Source organism: Heptranchias perlo, chromosome 31 (genome assembly GCF_035084215.1).
Source record: "Heptranchias perlo isolate sHepPer1 chromosome 31, sHepPer1.hap1, whole genome shotgun sequence".
Lineage (NCBI taxonomy): Eukaryota > Metazoa > Chordata > Chondrichthyes > Hexanchiformes > Hexanchidae > Heptranchias > Heptranchias perlo.
The window spans coordinates 30202687-30217279 of NC_090355.1; the positions used below are offsets into that span (position 1 = coordinate 30202687).

The window sequence follows — 14593 nt, forward strand, 5'->3', positions numbered from 1 at the left end:
TTTAAATTAGTAGGCACTAGAATATTTGGGGCGTCCTACCAGATCACTGATGGTGGTAGATCCCAATTGGAAATTAAGCTTTCCCACAAAAACGTCCAAGATTTAGATATCACAGAGGTGATTGAAGTTGTACTGAGGTGATTCTGGATCCGGGTGGGGAACTTGAGAGATTTGGTTCGGCATCTTTTTGACGTCTAACTGGACATTGGCGCTCGTGTGGACATTGGCGTTAGTGCAGTGGGACCTCAGTGTTTGAGGTGAAGGAAACATTAGGGTAGAAATTCCGACCGGTGAAGTCCACGCACAAACACTTAATGAACTTGGAATACATTCTTGTGCGTTTGCTGTTTTTACCCAGGTGTTAACTCGCCTATTTAAAACTGATATAAAGATAATGCACGCAAGGATGCAGCCTGAGCACATTAAGCGTTTGTATAGAACCTTGTTGGTTGGAATTTCTGCCCCATTACTGCAGCTGTGTGGGAGAAGTCCGTATGGCATCCCTACAGAAGTCAACCTCACTGAGTCACAAGCGGACAGTTGCCATCAGCACAAGTGGCATGTACATCATAAAGCCATTGAAATATACAGCAGCCCCACATCACTACGATCCTGTGGTATCACTAGAAGCAAAGGAGATGGAACCTGGATAAGGTGAACCTCTGGAGTAAGCAGTCGGATTTTTTTTTGTGAGTTTTGGACGGATCGACACCTTTGCTAAATTAGCCGGCAAAGGAATTTCATACCAACCTGTTACTAGTGTCTGACAGCACAGTTTTAACCCACTGCACCTTTCAAATTGAGAGGCCTGTGGAAAGGTGATGTGATTTGCAAAGTAGGCAGGGGTATATTGAACTTGGACCCACACCCATGCCCTATGCGAGACTCCTTGAGGCCACAAAAGGAAATGAGCCTTTGCTCTTGATGAGCGCAGTAGATAATTGCAGCGTATTATGTGCTGCACTATATTGCACTATGGATGAATACAAGTTGCACTTTAGAGTTATCAGGCTGCAAATGAAGGGCAAAGATTTCCTGTCAGCTATTTGTAGACACCAGTTTGAAGAATGTGGCTGTAATTTCACTGCCGGTTAGTTCTGTGTTAGCCACCTTGTGAGAAATCCATACCTGCATGTGCAGCTAACGTTCTTAACAAGTGTACCACGCTTAATTAGAAAGTGAGATCCTGAGAGGAATGAATTAGAGAGGTGGTCAAAGAGAAAAAAAGGCCAAGGAGCAAAAAAAAACAGCTGAAGTTGGATAAAATAGTGGACAGAGTGAGGACAATGCAATTGTGAGAATGACCAGCAGAAAAAAATAGTTTGTATTAAAAAAACAAGATGGAAAGTTGAGTGCAGGACTCCGAGTTATGGGACCCAGGGGTTTTTCTCCACTCTGCGCTGTGTTTAGCAAGTTAGCTAACACATCTGTGTTAACTTCCTCTCTGCACCATTTTAGTGCACTTGTTGACTTGTTTACCTTAAAAGGGGGTTAATAACTCTGTTATGATACTCCAGACAGGGGTCTAATATGTCACACAGTGTGCTAAGAATAGCGTAGATGGAAAATGAAGTCACTCTCCCCCCATCCTGAAATGTCTGTAACCTGTCAGTATATCTAAGACTGAAGTGACAAAAAAATAGTTTTTTTTTATTCGTTCATGGGATGTGGGTGTCGCTGGCGAGGCCGGCATTTATTGCCCATCCCTGATTGCCCTTGAGAAGGTGGTGGTGAGCCACCTTTACAACTGAGTGGCTTGCAAGGCCATTTCAGAGGGCAATTAAGAATCAACCACATTGCTGTGGGTCTGGAGTCACATTTAGGCCAGACCGGGTAAGGACGGCAGGTTTCCTTCCCTGAAGGACATTAGTGAACCAGATGGGTTTTTACGACAATCCGGTTGTTTCATGGCCACCATTACTGATACCAGTATTTTAATTCCAGATTTTTATTTAATTAACTGAATTTAATTAATTGAATTCAAATTCCCCAGCTGCCATGGCAGGATTTGAACTCATGACTCCGGATTTCAGCCATGCTTTAAATACAGTAAAGGTCCAAACTTGTCAAAAGAACAGTGTACTGCAACAAGCACTAACAAAATACCGTACTGGATATCACTGGAAGGATCTACGAGGAGTTAAAAAGTATGGTGACACAGAGGGACTTTTACAATGGGCGAAGGGCCCATAATTCAGAGGAATGCAAATCTCAGCTGGTTCTGTGCAGGAAATGATAGGTCAAAGTTGGAGAAGGCAAGAAAAAAAATGTAAAGGACATCAAGGCCCATCAGTGAAAATAAATAACCATGAGTTTAACAAGTTTGAATCATTACGATCATCTGTACTTTCTCAGGTAGCATTTCCATTAAGGACGGGGTTAAGAACAGGTTTGATTCATGCTTAGACACGGTCAATAAAAGGAGACTCTGATTCATTTAGGACCACTGTGAAGACAGCGTTAAAGTCACCATTTCATTCAGATTCAGAGCCTTTCACTGCTCTGTCTCAGCTGTGACATCAGGAGACTTGCACACGGCAAAGGGAAATATACTTAAAATATAACAACCGACACATGAATGATTGATCTGTTGCGGCAGCAGTGGTGCTGTAGGTGTGCTCTACCGTGCCTCTCATTGTACCAGCATCCATTTTAATATGCAAAAATGGAGCTTGGTGTGCTGAATTCTTAAATGGAGATAAGTACACCAAGCTCCATTTTTGAAATTTCGAACAACAGGCTCCGTTTGTAACTATGAACATTGGCCATTTGTTGGTGACATCTCTTGTTTTCCATGCACCCGGAAGCGGCATTAGGTAGGTAATCTTGGCCTTAGTAGATTAGGTTGAATTGTTTCAAATCGGTTCTGCTAAGGCAGAGCTAATCCTTGGGTTTTGTGAGCCTTGTACATGAGGTGTGTCCCAGTCCACTTCTGGTTAGCCGTGTGGTTCTGCACTTGGGTGAGGGGGGTGGAAGTGGGGGAAAGGAAATGGCTGCCCAATTTAATGTGACCCAACTTTGAATCATGGGTCGTTGGACAAATAGTGCCGATGGCCCAGACAAATACATGACGAGTCTTCAACTGATTGTGGATGTCCTTTCTCCAGTCCGAGTGCTAAATCGCTGGTGCCATAGCTTTGAGTAGGGGGGAATGTTGCTCCAACCAGACTGGGATCAATGCCCTTTGCAGCTAGGAATTCGATCTTTTTCCTCCAGACTCGAATCCCTCAATCGCCCTAAAAGGAAAAAAAAGCTAAGATAAAGCCTAGGAAAAGATGTGATATTATCTGTGCACCATGAATAATTTTACACCAATACACAAAAAACAAATGACCAAAAGGATTATTGTTTTTTTTCCATTGGCTCAGGAATCTGGATGCAAAAATATCGACTGTATAACATGGTGACAAAATATGGCTCAAAAGTTCAAACTTTAATTACTGTGCTGTCCACCCTTTTTAATTCAGGACTTCAAACATCTAGCCTATCCCAGTATGGATTTGCATCACCCTATTCTTTGTTTTTAATTTTTTTTAGAAATGTGATTGATAAGATTACCTAAAAATTGACTAAAGGTCATTCTAGCAATTCCTTCAATTGAAGAAAGCCATGGTTCAAAATATCACGAGATAATTGTGAATGAGAAAGGATATTCAGCCCATCTTGATTCCTCCATCCAGACTTACCCTCACATCTCTCCATTCCAGCATCCAATTGTTTCTTAAATGATTCCATGGACTCTACTCGAGAGTTTTCATCACTCTTTGTGTAAAGAATAACCTCCTGGTATCAGTCCTAAATTTACCTTTAACTAGTTTGAACTTGTGTCTCATTGTCCTATTCTTGTGATTTAATATAAAGAAATTTTCCAGAATTGCCATTTCCATACCATTTACAATCTTATACCTCTAAGATCATTTCACAGAAGTCTCCTTTTGAAGCTGAAAAGCCCAAATTCTTTCCCCATAACTCAGACCTCTAAGACTTGGGGTCATTCTCATGGCCTTTCTCTGCACTGCCTCCGATATTTGAGTGTCTCCATTGTGTCTCAGTGTCCAGAACTTGTGACTATGCTCCAGGTGTGGCCTGACTTATATTCTACTCTTTTGGCTATATGGTTCAACATTCTATTGGCTTTATTGATTGCTCCTCTGCATTGATTGATATATTGACCATCGAGTCAAAGATTCCTAGGGCTTTTTCCTCGGCTATTACAACAACATTTGTAGAGTATGTGTTTTATCTATTCTTCTTACGCACAGTACGTTACACTTTTCTGTATTAAACCTCATCTGCCATTGTTCTGCCGACTCATGAATTTTGTCCAAATCATCCAGTAACTTCCGCGCTCCAATTCCACTGCCCCTGCTAGTTTGGCACCATCTGCAAACTTGGCCAATTTGAATTGGGTTTCTGAGTCCAATTCATTAATGTAAATTAGGAACAGTAGTGGCTCTAACTCAACTGCCTGGGGCAAACTCACTCAACATTTCTCAGTTCCTCTACCATGACATAACTCCTCTTAAAAAGTACCCTTTGTTTCCTTTCCTTCAGACAATTTCTTATCCACACCCACAATTTACCCTCAATTCCCACCACTTTTAGCTTAACTAAAAGCCTCTCATGTGGAACATTGTCAAGGGCTTTGAAAGAGCTGCTGCCGTGCTTCAAACACCTTCCTACTTTCAGAAAAAAATTGTCCGTTAAACGTACATTTGTCCCTATAAATTGATTTGTTGTACATTATAAAAGGAAAAAGCTGTAATACTTCCAGGCCAAAGCCTGGGCCTTACGCATTTATTGTTTCCATTGCAGAATAGTGACAATCATAGAAGCATAGCTAACAATCCCAAAATTATAAATTGTCTACTGTATCATCTTTCCATATTGTTCCCCCTAATTTAGGCTCCTATAATCTAAAAGCCACTACTACTTGATTGATCTCATCGACCATCCAACTCTTTTCAACCCTGCACTGTGGGTCTTTGCTCTTCAACTAGATATCTCATTAATAATCTACATGTTAAAAAAAAATTGGCTTAGACTGGAGGTCCCTTTAGGCTGAGGGAGAAGGAGATGGAAAAGGAGCCTTAATGTCATCCATTCTTTGTATATTCCCCATACATTGGCTCTGCCTTAAAGTTTAGCCTTTAGACAACAACAGAGCTTAGTATGTTCTGACTGTGAGTTAAGTGGACTTGAGTTGGTTTGAAATGAGGCTGAGTTCACTTATGCCTCTCTCTTGATTTACAAGAGCCTGCTCACCTTTCTGTTCAACACAATCTTTCTTTAACCTGCCTGATTCAGATGTGCATTCTGACTCACACACCCAACAGCATTAACAATGACAACCAGAACTTCCTCAGTATTCACCGTGTGCAATGCTCCAGACTCCTAATGGTATTTTATTTTACTGTTCCCAGTCTCCCCAATCTGTAGCTATTTTTTTCATCTTTTCCTGCAGGAATGTTTACAAGGATTACCGCCAGCTGGAGCTGGCTTGCGAGACCCAGGAGGAGGTGGATAGCTGGAAGGCTTCATTCCTTCGAGCAGGTGTCTATCCAGAGAGAGTCGGGGTATGTGTCCTCAAATATGTGTGTGTCTGTGTGTGTGTGTGTGTGTGTGTGTCCATTATATCTGTGTATATGTATGTTTTAGCATGTGTGTATATATACATATATATTACAAGTGTGTGTGTATATACACATTTTATACGTTTGTATATGTGTGTAAGTGTATGTATTGTGTGTGCGTGCATATATGTATATATAGTGTATACATATACATTATGCATGTATGTGTATACATATATAACGAGTATGTATAAAGATCTATGCTGAGTGTGTGTGTGTATACATATATGTGTCTATATACACGAGTGTATGCATACATATATATTTGTGTGTGCACATACTATGTATGGGTGCACGCATTATATATACATATATGCGTGTGCATACACATACTATATATATGTGCATGTATACACATTCATTATAGATGCGTGTGTATATATATGTGTGTATATTATTTATATGTGTGTATATATATGTTATATATGCACATATATGTCATATATATATGTGTGTGTAAATATATATTTTATGTGTATATGTGTGTTTATGTTTACAATGGAAAAGCCATAATAAATCTGACTTTGGTGTGTCAAAGTGCCTCAAAAATCATTATTTTAAAAGTTTTCATTCTATAGGCATGAAAGACTCGAGGAAAAAAAAATCCTGTCTCGGGTTAAGATAGTATCTAGCTTCTGTGAGCTAGAGGGTTTTTTTCTGTTAATAGAACATCCAAGGCATTGGGATTGTGCCACTAGCATTAATTGAAAGGCAAAAGGAGTGTTCAGTTCCCCCTGTTCTGCTGAGTTCCCAATCTCGGCAGCGTAGGGATAGTGTAGTGTGTTTAAATAACCAGTGGGTGGTGCCGCAGAGCGTCCCATGGCAAGATACTGATCTGTGATCAGGCTCCCCTCTGGTGGGAGGGAAAATGAGGGGGTGAGTCATCACTTGACTCTTGTGCATATTTCTTTTATTGCTTCTGGCCCCCTTCCCCGACATTTTACTCTCCTCCCCTGAAGACCAATTCTGACTGCAGTATAAGTCTGGTACGTAACCCAAGTCCCCATTTTTCATCTGTGAGCATGGACGATGTGTGTCGGCAGGTTATTTGACTGAGAGGGCATCACGGCTGAGCCCAATCCATCTGATGTCTGCACGTTCACACCTTCCAGAAGAAGCAGTGGATCACAATCGGGAGCAGGAACCTTTGCTGATTTACCTTTTGGTTCACCTTGATGGCGGCGGGAGGATATTGGTACTGAGGCCAATTGTAGCATTCTTCCTGTCACTCTAGCTTAACTCAGCACAGACCTGGGACCTTGCCCCACTGGGCAGTATATTTACTTCCTGCGCTAAATTTTAACAGAAGGCTTCAGTGGGGGATTGGTGAGAAGCTCAGGAGCAGGTCACCTACTCTTCCTCTTGGATCTAAGTAGTCCATTTATCCAGGAAAAACAGAAGAAAACAAGTGAGAAAAAATCAGTGAAACTTCATGGGAAAAAAAGGGCCAAAGCTCAGAGTAATTCCTCTTTAATTTATGTGTCAGCCGTGGCTCAGTGGGTAGCAGTCTCGCCTCTGAGTCAGAAGGTTATTGGTTCAAGTCCCATTCCAGCAAATTGAGCTGATACTCTAGTGCACTTCTGAGGGAGTGCTGCATTGTCAGAAGTGCTGTCTTTTGGATGAGAAAGGCCCCGTCTACCCTCTCAGGTGGACATAAAAGATCCCATGGCACTATTTTGAAGAGCAGGGGAGTTCTCCCTGGTGTCCTGGTCAATATTTATTCCTCAACAAACATCACTAAAAACAGATTATCTGGTCATTTTATCGCATTGCTATTTATGGGATCATGCTGTGCACAAACATGGCTGCCACATTTCCTGCATTACAACAGTGATTACACTTCATAAAGTGGCTGTAAAACACTTTGAGACGTCCTGAAAGGCACTGTATAAATGTAGGTTCATTCTTTTCTTCAATAGATGGAGGCAATAATCTGAAGGCAGGGCTTTCGGGGGGGGGTGGGAGAGGGAGGTGGGGGGGTTGCGAGGAGAGCTGTTAATGTTAAAAATTTTACGAATCATTTAACTTTTATTTCAGAAGTACTTTCTATTTGTTTATCGATTGGCAAGCAGTTTGTCGGTAGGTTGGAGTCAGGGGGTGAGCCTGTTATGGCTCTTGACTTTTTACTTTGTGAGAGATCTTTCCAAAATCCTCACCTTGGGACTGGCTGTAAAAGTGTCTGGAGCGAAGGCAGGGCCACGCTCAACAGGGAAAACATTTAGTGTTGGTCAGACATGCATACCCGCTGCTTAAGAATTTATATGCAAATATTTGTAAATCAGTAGCCCCCCCATCTCCCCTGTGACCTTCCCTTTTTCTAATGTTAAATGATGTTGCTGATTGAAATCTGGCAGCGTCCCTCTTAAATTTTTGAGCCTGGGTCTCTCTGCACAATAGGAAACTCTGTCATTCTTTCCATGAGGTTCAGTTGCTTACATCTGGTAGACCACAGTCCTGTCCACATCACTACTTCATTTCAGCACAAAGGCAACCAGTAAACAATGATGAAAGGGACAGACTTTTCTGTTATGTTAGTTTAAAAAAAAGTGGAAACACACACAACTCACATTAAATAAAAACAGAAAATGCTGGAAACACATTGCAGGCCTGTCAGCCTCTGAAAGAGAAAGACAGGGCAGGACCTAGCTGGCCGGTTCTGATTTAAAAAGTCCCACCCGAAATGTTAATCGATTTCTCTTTCTCTCTCTGTCTTTCCATTCTTTTTTCTTTCTCCTTTTTCTCCTTTCCCTTTTTTCATTTTCTTTTTTCTCTCTGTCTCAATCTCTCTCTCTTTTTTCTGTCTTTTATTTTCCAACTTTCTCTCTCTCTTACTCTCTTTTTCTCTATCTTTCTCTCTCTTACTCTTTCTCTCTTTTCTCTTTCTCTATCTCTTTCTCTTTCCTACATTACAACAGTGACTACACTTCAAAAAGTACTTCATTGGATTGTAAAGCGCTTTGGAACGTCATGAGGCCGTGAAAGGTGCTATATAAATGCAAGTATTTCTTTTTTTCTATCTCTCTTCCATCTCTCTTTCTTTTCTCTCTTTTAATTTCTCTTTCTTTTTTTCTCTCTCTATCTTTCTGTATCTTTCTGTATCTTTCTTTCTTTCTTTCTTTCTTTCTTTCTTTCTTTCTTTCTTTCTTTCTTTCTCTCTCTCTCTCTCTCTCTCTCAGATCACAACAGACCTGATCTTTGTGTTTTCATTTCACAATGTCAATTAATGCCAAATTCTGGGTAATGACCATTAAAGCTGCCAGATTGTTGTAAAAACCCACTGGTTCATTAATTTCTCTCAAGGAAGGGAGTTTGCCATCCCTACCCAGTCCGACCTACTCGTGACTCCAGTCTCGCACTATATAGTTGACTCTTAATGCGCTCTGAAATGGTCTAGCAAGCCACTAAGGGCAACTAGAGATGGGCAATAAATGTAGCCATGCCAGCATTCCCCAAATCCCAAGAAAAAAAAATAATAATAAAGAAACATAAAACCCCTCTCAGCTCATAGAGAGGGCAAGGTTTCCATCCCATTGAGCTCAATTTGGATCCAGGTCCCATGATGTTCTCTGAGGCCATGATACCATCCATTTGAACAGGAAAGGTTTATAAGCATTGGATGGATTTGGAGAGTGTGTTACAGGCTGACGGAAACCATTTATTATCTAGTATGTAAAAACTTGTCGATATTTGTTCAAATTACTTTTCCAGGACCCAGAGTCAGAAGGTGCTCTTGTTTAGCAGACAAGAGGCCTGGAATTTATGCTGTTAACCCATGTCCATAGCGACCATAGCTAGAGAACTTTGAACACGAGTGCTGTGAAAAATTTTACAGAAGCAAAAATAGGAGCAAGTACCAAAAATCACATGAATTACAATTGATAGGAATATCCCGATGGCTGAGTAAGATCCTGGGCCCCGGGTGGTGCAGTGGGTCAGAATACTGCCCATCCACCTGTGGGATTTATGTTCAAATCCAATCGGAATAATGGGATGAAAGTCTTTCTCTTGGTTCAAATGAAATGAGTTTGGCCAAATTCGACCCAGTCCCTTCTGGTTTCAAATCCGCAGCACAAATCCCTAAATACAGCATTAACTTGGGGATCTCTCTCAGAGAGAGAGACCACGGTGATAGCTGGTAATGGGAAATGTCATTCAGATATAATTGGTGGGAAAGGGGGAGGATGGGTGGGGGTAGAGCACATTGCTGAGGTAGTGCAGATGGAGCATCACTCAGAATCTAACACTGTGCTGTACCTAAAGCAAAATAAGAGCATAAGAAATAGTAATAGGAGTAGACCATATGGCCCCTGGAGCCTGCTCCACCATTCAATCAGATCATGGCTGATCTTCGATCTCAACTCCACTTTCCCGCCCAATCCCCATATCCCTTGATTTCCCTAGAGTCCAAAATTCTATCGATCTCAGTCTTGAATATATTCAATGACTCAGCATCCACAGCCCTCTGGGGTAGAGAATTCCAAAGATCCACAACCCTCTGAGTGAAGAAATTCCTCCTCATCTCGGTCCTAAATGGCCGACCCCTTATCCTGAGACTATGCCCGCTAATTCTAGACTCTCCAGCCAGGGGAAACAACCTCTCAACATCTACCCTGTCAAGCCCCCTTAGAATTTTACATGTTCCAATGAGATAATCTCTCATTCTTCTAAACTCCAGAGAGTATAGGCCCATTCTACCCAATCTCTCCTCAGGACAATCCTCTCACCCCAGGAATCAATCTAGTGAACCTTTGCTGCACCGCCTCTAAGGCAAGTTTATTCTTCCTTAGATAAGGAGACCAAAACTATACTCAATACTCCAGGTGTAGTCTCACCAAAGCCCTGTACAATTGTGGTAAGACTTCCTTACTCTTGTACTCCAACCCCCTTGAAATAAAGGCCAACATGCCATTTGCCTTCCTAATTGCTTGCTGTACCTGCATGTTAACTTTTTGTGTTTCTTGTACGAGGATACCCAAATCCCTCTGAACACCAACATTTAATAGTTTCTCACCATTTAAAAAATATTCTGTTTTTCTATTCTTCCTACCAAAGTGAATAACCTCACATGTCTCCACATTATACTCCATCTGCCGCCTTCTTGCCCACTCACTTAACCTGTCTATATCCCTTTGCAGACTCTTTGGGCTCAATTTTAAATTTAAATTGCAGCTGCATTGGGGGCAGGGGGCTGCGAAAATTGCAAAAATGCAGACGGATTTGGAAGCCGGCTCCATCCCGCCGACTTCCGAGTTCCCCACAGACGCATCTGTGTGCGTGTGCTTCCCGAATCCGGAAGTTCCGCCGGCAATTAAAGCCGGTGGGATGATAGTTAAAGAACCAAATGTACCTCATTGAGATACTTAAGGTACTTTACTTGTGACATATTAGGTAGTTAGAACGATTTTTAACTTACCTGGGCGGCTTTCCCACGGCTTCCGATTCACGCCTGGTGAAACCAGGTGTGAAGGGCCGGATCAGGCAAAAATGAACGTAATAAATTAAATAAAAAACCATTGCACAAAGTTAAAACACAAAATCAACCTACCTTTCCACCCTGCTCTGATGTCTGATGTCTCCCTCTCTGATGCCCCTCTCAGCCCCCGATGTCTCCTTCTCTGATCTCCCCCTCTTCCCCCAATGTCCCTCTCCAAACCCCCCCCACTTCCTCCCCCTCCGATGTCCGCCCGATCTTCCCCTCTCCCCCTCCCGATCTTCAGTTCCAGCGCTGGATGACGTCTCGCGCTCTCTCTCTTTCTCTCCCCCACCCTCGGCGTTCCAGCTCCTGTCAACAGGCTGGCTGCCGGGCGCGAAACCCAGAAAGATCTTTAATCACCATCAATAACATCATGATTGCGTCGGAAAAGGTAGTTTTTTTTTTATTCAGGTTTGCCACGTTCACCTTCACCCTCCTCCCCCGCTGCCAACCCGCCACCATTTCAAAATTGAGCCCTTTGTGTCCTCCTCACAGTTTACTTTCCCACCTAGCTTTGTATCGTCAGCAAACCTGGATACATTCCACTCGGTCCCTTCATCCAAGTAATTAATATCGATTGTAAATAGCCGAGGCCCAAGCACCGATCCTTGCGGCACCCCACTAGTTACAGCCTGCCAACCTGAAAATGACCCGTTTATCCCTACTCTCTGTTTTCTGTCCGTTAACCAATCCTCTATCCATGCTAATATATTACCCCTAACCCCATGAGCCCTTATCTTGCATAACAACTTTTTATGTGGCACCTTATCGAATGCCTTTTGAAAATCCAAATATACTACATCTTCTGATTCTCCTTTATCTACCCTGGTAGTTACATCCTCAAAAAACTCTAATAAATTTGTCAAACACAATTTCCCTTTCATAAAACCATGTTGACACTGCCGAATCATATTATGATTTTCTAAACGCCCTGTTACCACTTCCGTAATAGTGGATTCTAGCATTTTCCCGACGACCGATGTCAAGCTAACTGGCCTGTAGTTCTCTGTTTTCTCTCTCCCTCCTTTCTTGAATAGCGGTGTTACATTTGCTACCTTCCAATCCACTGGGACCGTTCTAGAATCTAGGGAATTTTGGAAGATCACAACCAATGCATTCACTATCTCTGCAGCCACCTCTTTTAGAACCCTAGGATGTAGGCCATCAGGCCCAGGGGATTTGTTGGCTTTTAGTCCTATTAGTTTCTCCAGTACTTTTTCTCTACTGATATTAATTACTTTAAGTTCCTCACTCTCATTAGACCCTTTGTATTTCTGGTATGCTTTGTGTGTCTTCTACTGTGAAGACAGATACAAAATATTTGTTTAACGTCTCTGCCATTTCCTTATTCCCCATTATAATTTCTCCTGTCTCAGCCTCTAAGGGACCAACATTTACTTTTGCTACTCTCTTCCTTTTTACATACTTGGAGAAGCTCTTACAATCCGTTTTTATATTTCTTGCTAGTTTACTCTCATTCTATTTTCGCCCTCTTAATCAATTTTTTGGTCATCCTTTGCTGGTTTCTAAAACTCTCCCAACCCTCAGGCTTACTACTCTTCTTCACAACATTATAGGCCTCTTCTTTTAATCTATTACTATCCTTAGCTTCTTTAGTTAGCCACTGACGAATCACTTTTCCCGTGGAGTTTTATATCTCAATGGAATGTATATTCGTTGAGAATATTGAAATGATTCTTTAAATGTTTCTTTAAAATATCGCGGATGCTGGAAATCTAAAATAAAAAAAATGGAAAATGCTGGAAAGACTCAGCAGGTCAGGCAGCATCTGCGCACAAAGATTCACAAAAATAAGAAGGCTGATCCCAAATAGCTCTCACAATTCCCTGTGGTGAGACCAGGGCTTTCATTAGATTCTCTGTTGTAACATTGACAGAGTCCTGTTTAAAGGGAGAATGTCCTCTATCTTTTAACAGTTGAAGCGCACTAGAATTACGATAAACTTTGACATCCTTCTTCTGTCTGTCTTTGATTTTTTTTAGCTGGCGAATATTGACGACATTGCTGCGGTGGGGGTGGGGGTGGGGGGAGGGAGATCTGGCTATTGGGTGTCACTGAACCAGATGGTGTAAGAGAAAGTGAGATGGGAAGATCCCAGGTGTGACCGACCCACCCCCCCAGTCTCTGCTGAATTAGCTGATCTCAACCAAGAGAACAGTTGAGGCCAAGAGGGGAAAATTCACCCAGGGTTCTCTCTCACTTGATCATTAGCCATTGGCTCCTGTTGAAAAGAGAGCAGCCGTGTCGACATTAGGGGCGGAGAGGGCGGGATTGGGCTCAGCTGCGATGCCCTCCATGGTAAAATAGCCTCACCTGAGAAGCAGCCGCTTGTAGCACTGCGGAGTGGGCAATTCAGGGAAAGAGGAGAGAAAGCTGAAGGGACAAAGTATTTCGGAACATCGACAGAAATGGAAGATAAGGGACGAGTGACGTTGGCTGCAGTCATTTAGAATAGTTTGGACTGAATTTGAGGTGGCGATTGTTCATTTTTTAAGCCTTTGTTTTACTTGGTGAGGTGAACTGTGGTTTGTTTCCAGTGCCTCTTACAATGCAGTGCTTTTCCTTTCATTTTTGTTTTGCCCCTAGTTGCTAAACGAGTGACTAATTCAATAAATTAATTTTCTTCTTCCTTATATTGGTTTAATTTGCTTCACCTCTGACCCAGGATAAAGAAAATGTAAGTAGGTTCATCTGTCTCAAAAAGCACCTCTTCCCTCTGAAAAGGAGCTAGATTTTCCCTCTTTCTGGTTTTCCGAGTTTCTTACAGTTAGTCTCCTTCCATTCCCAGCATTTTAATCCTTGTTTTTTGCATGTCTATATTAAATTTGCATGATTTTGAATTCACTTTTTTTTTGCACTGTTTTTGACACTTGTGTGGTGTTTGCCTATTTGAAGTCATCACAGCCTCTGATTTGCTGCATGCTCATTACTCAGTGCATGATTTTATATGTGTCCTTGACCATACTGTGCATCATTGATATAGAGCAGTGTTGTCCAATAGAAATTGCTAACTAGCCTCGGGTGTGGCTATGGCAACACTGTTTTAGCCACAAGCACTAATTTTAGTTGCAAACACCTTCCATGCAATTCAGGTAAACGTACTTCACGTGTGTTTATTTACTTCACATCTATTCAGTAACCAAAGAAGTAAGGCAGTCACCGCGATCAAAAAAACACTTGCACATTCTTCTTTTCATCTTACCATTTTACCAACAAAGGCATAAAAAGGTTAAAGTTCACTTGCATACGCCGTGCGAATGAGATCGCATGCCCAATTACGGTGTCTATTACTCCATTTTTTTATTTACGAATCAGAAATGCAATCAACCACATCTGGATTCTCAATTAGCCACATGTGGCTAGTAACTAATGTATTGGACAACGCTGGTATCGTGTGCTCTGAGACCACACCATCCTCCACCGCAACAGCTCCATTGTTTAGCCAAATGGTCCATGCTTTCCTCTC

General features: G+C 41.9%; 1 protein-coding gene across 1 annotated transcript in view; it reads left to right on the plus strand.

Annotated features, from left to right (window-relative positions):
- The window catches only part of LOC137300648 (dynamin-1), a 185596-nt gene that overhangs the window by 144043 nt on the left and 26960 nt on the right, over positions 1-14593 (plus strand). Inside the window, exon 16 of the mRNA XM_067969871.1 lies at positions 5465-5576. Within this exon, the coding sequence (XP_067825972.1) occupies positions 5465-5576 (112 nt within the window). The remainder of the gene's footprint in view (positions 1-5464; positions 5577-14593) is intronic.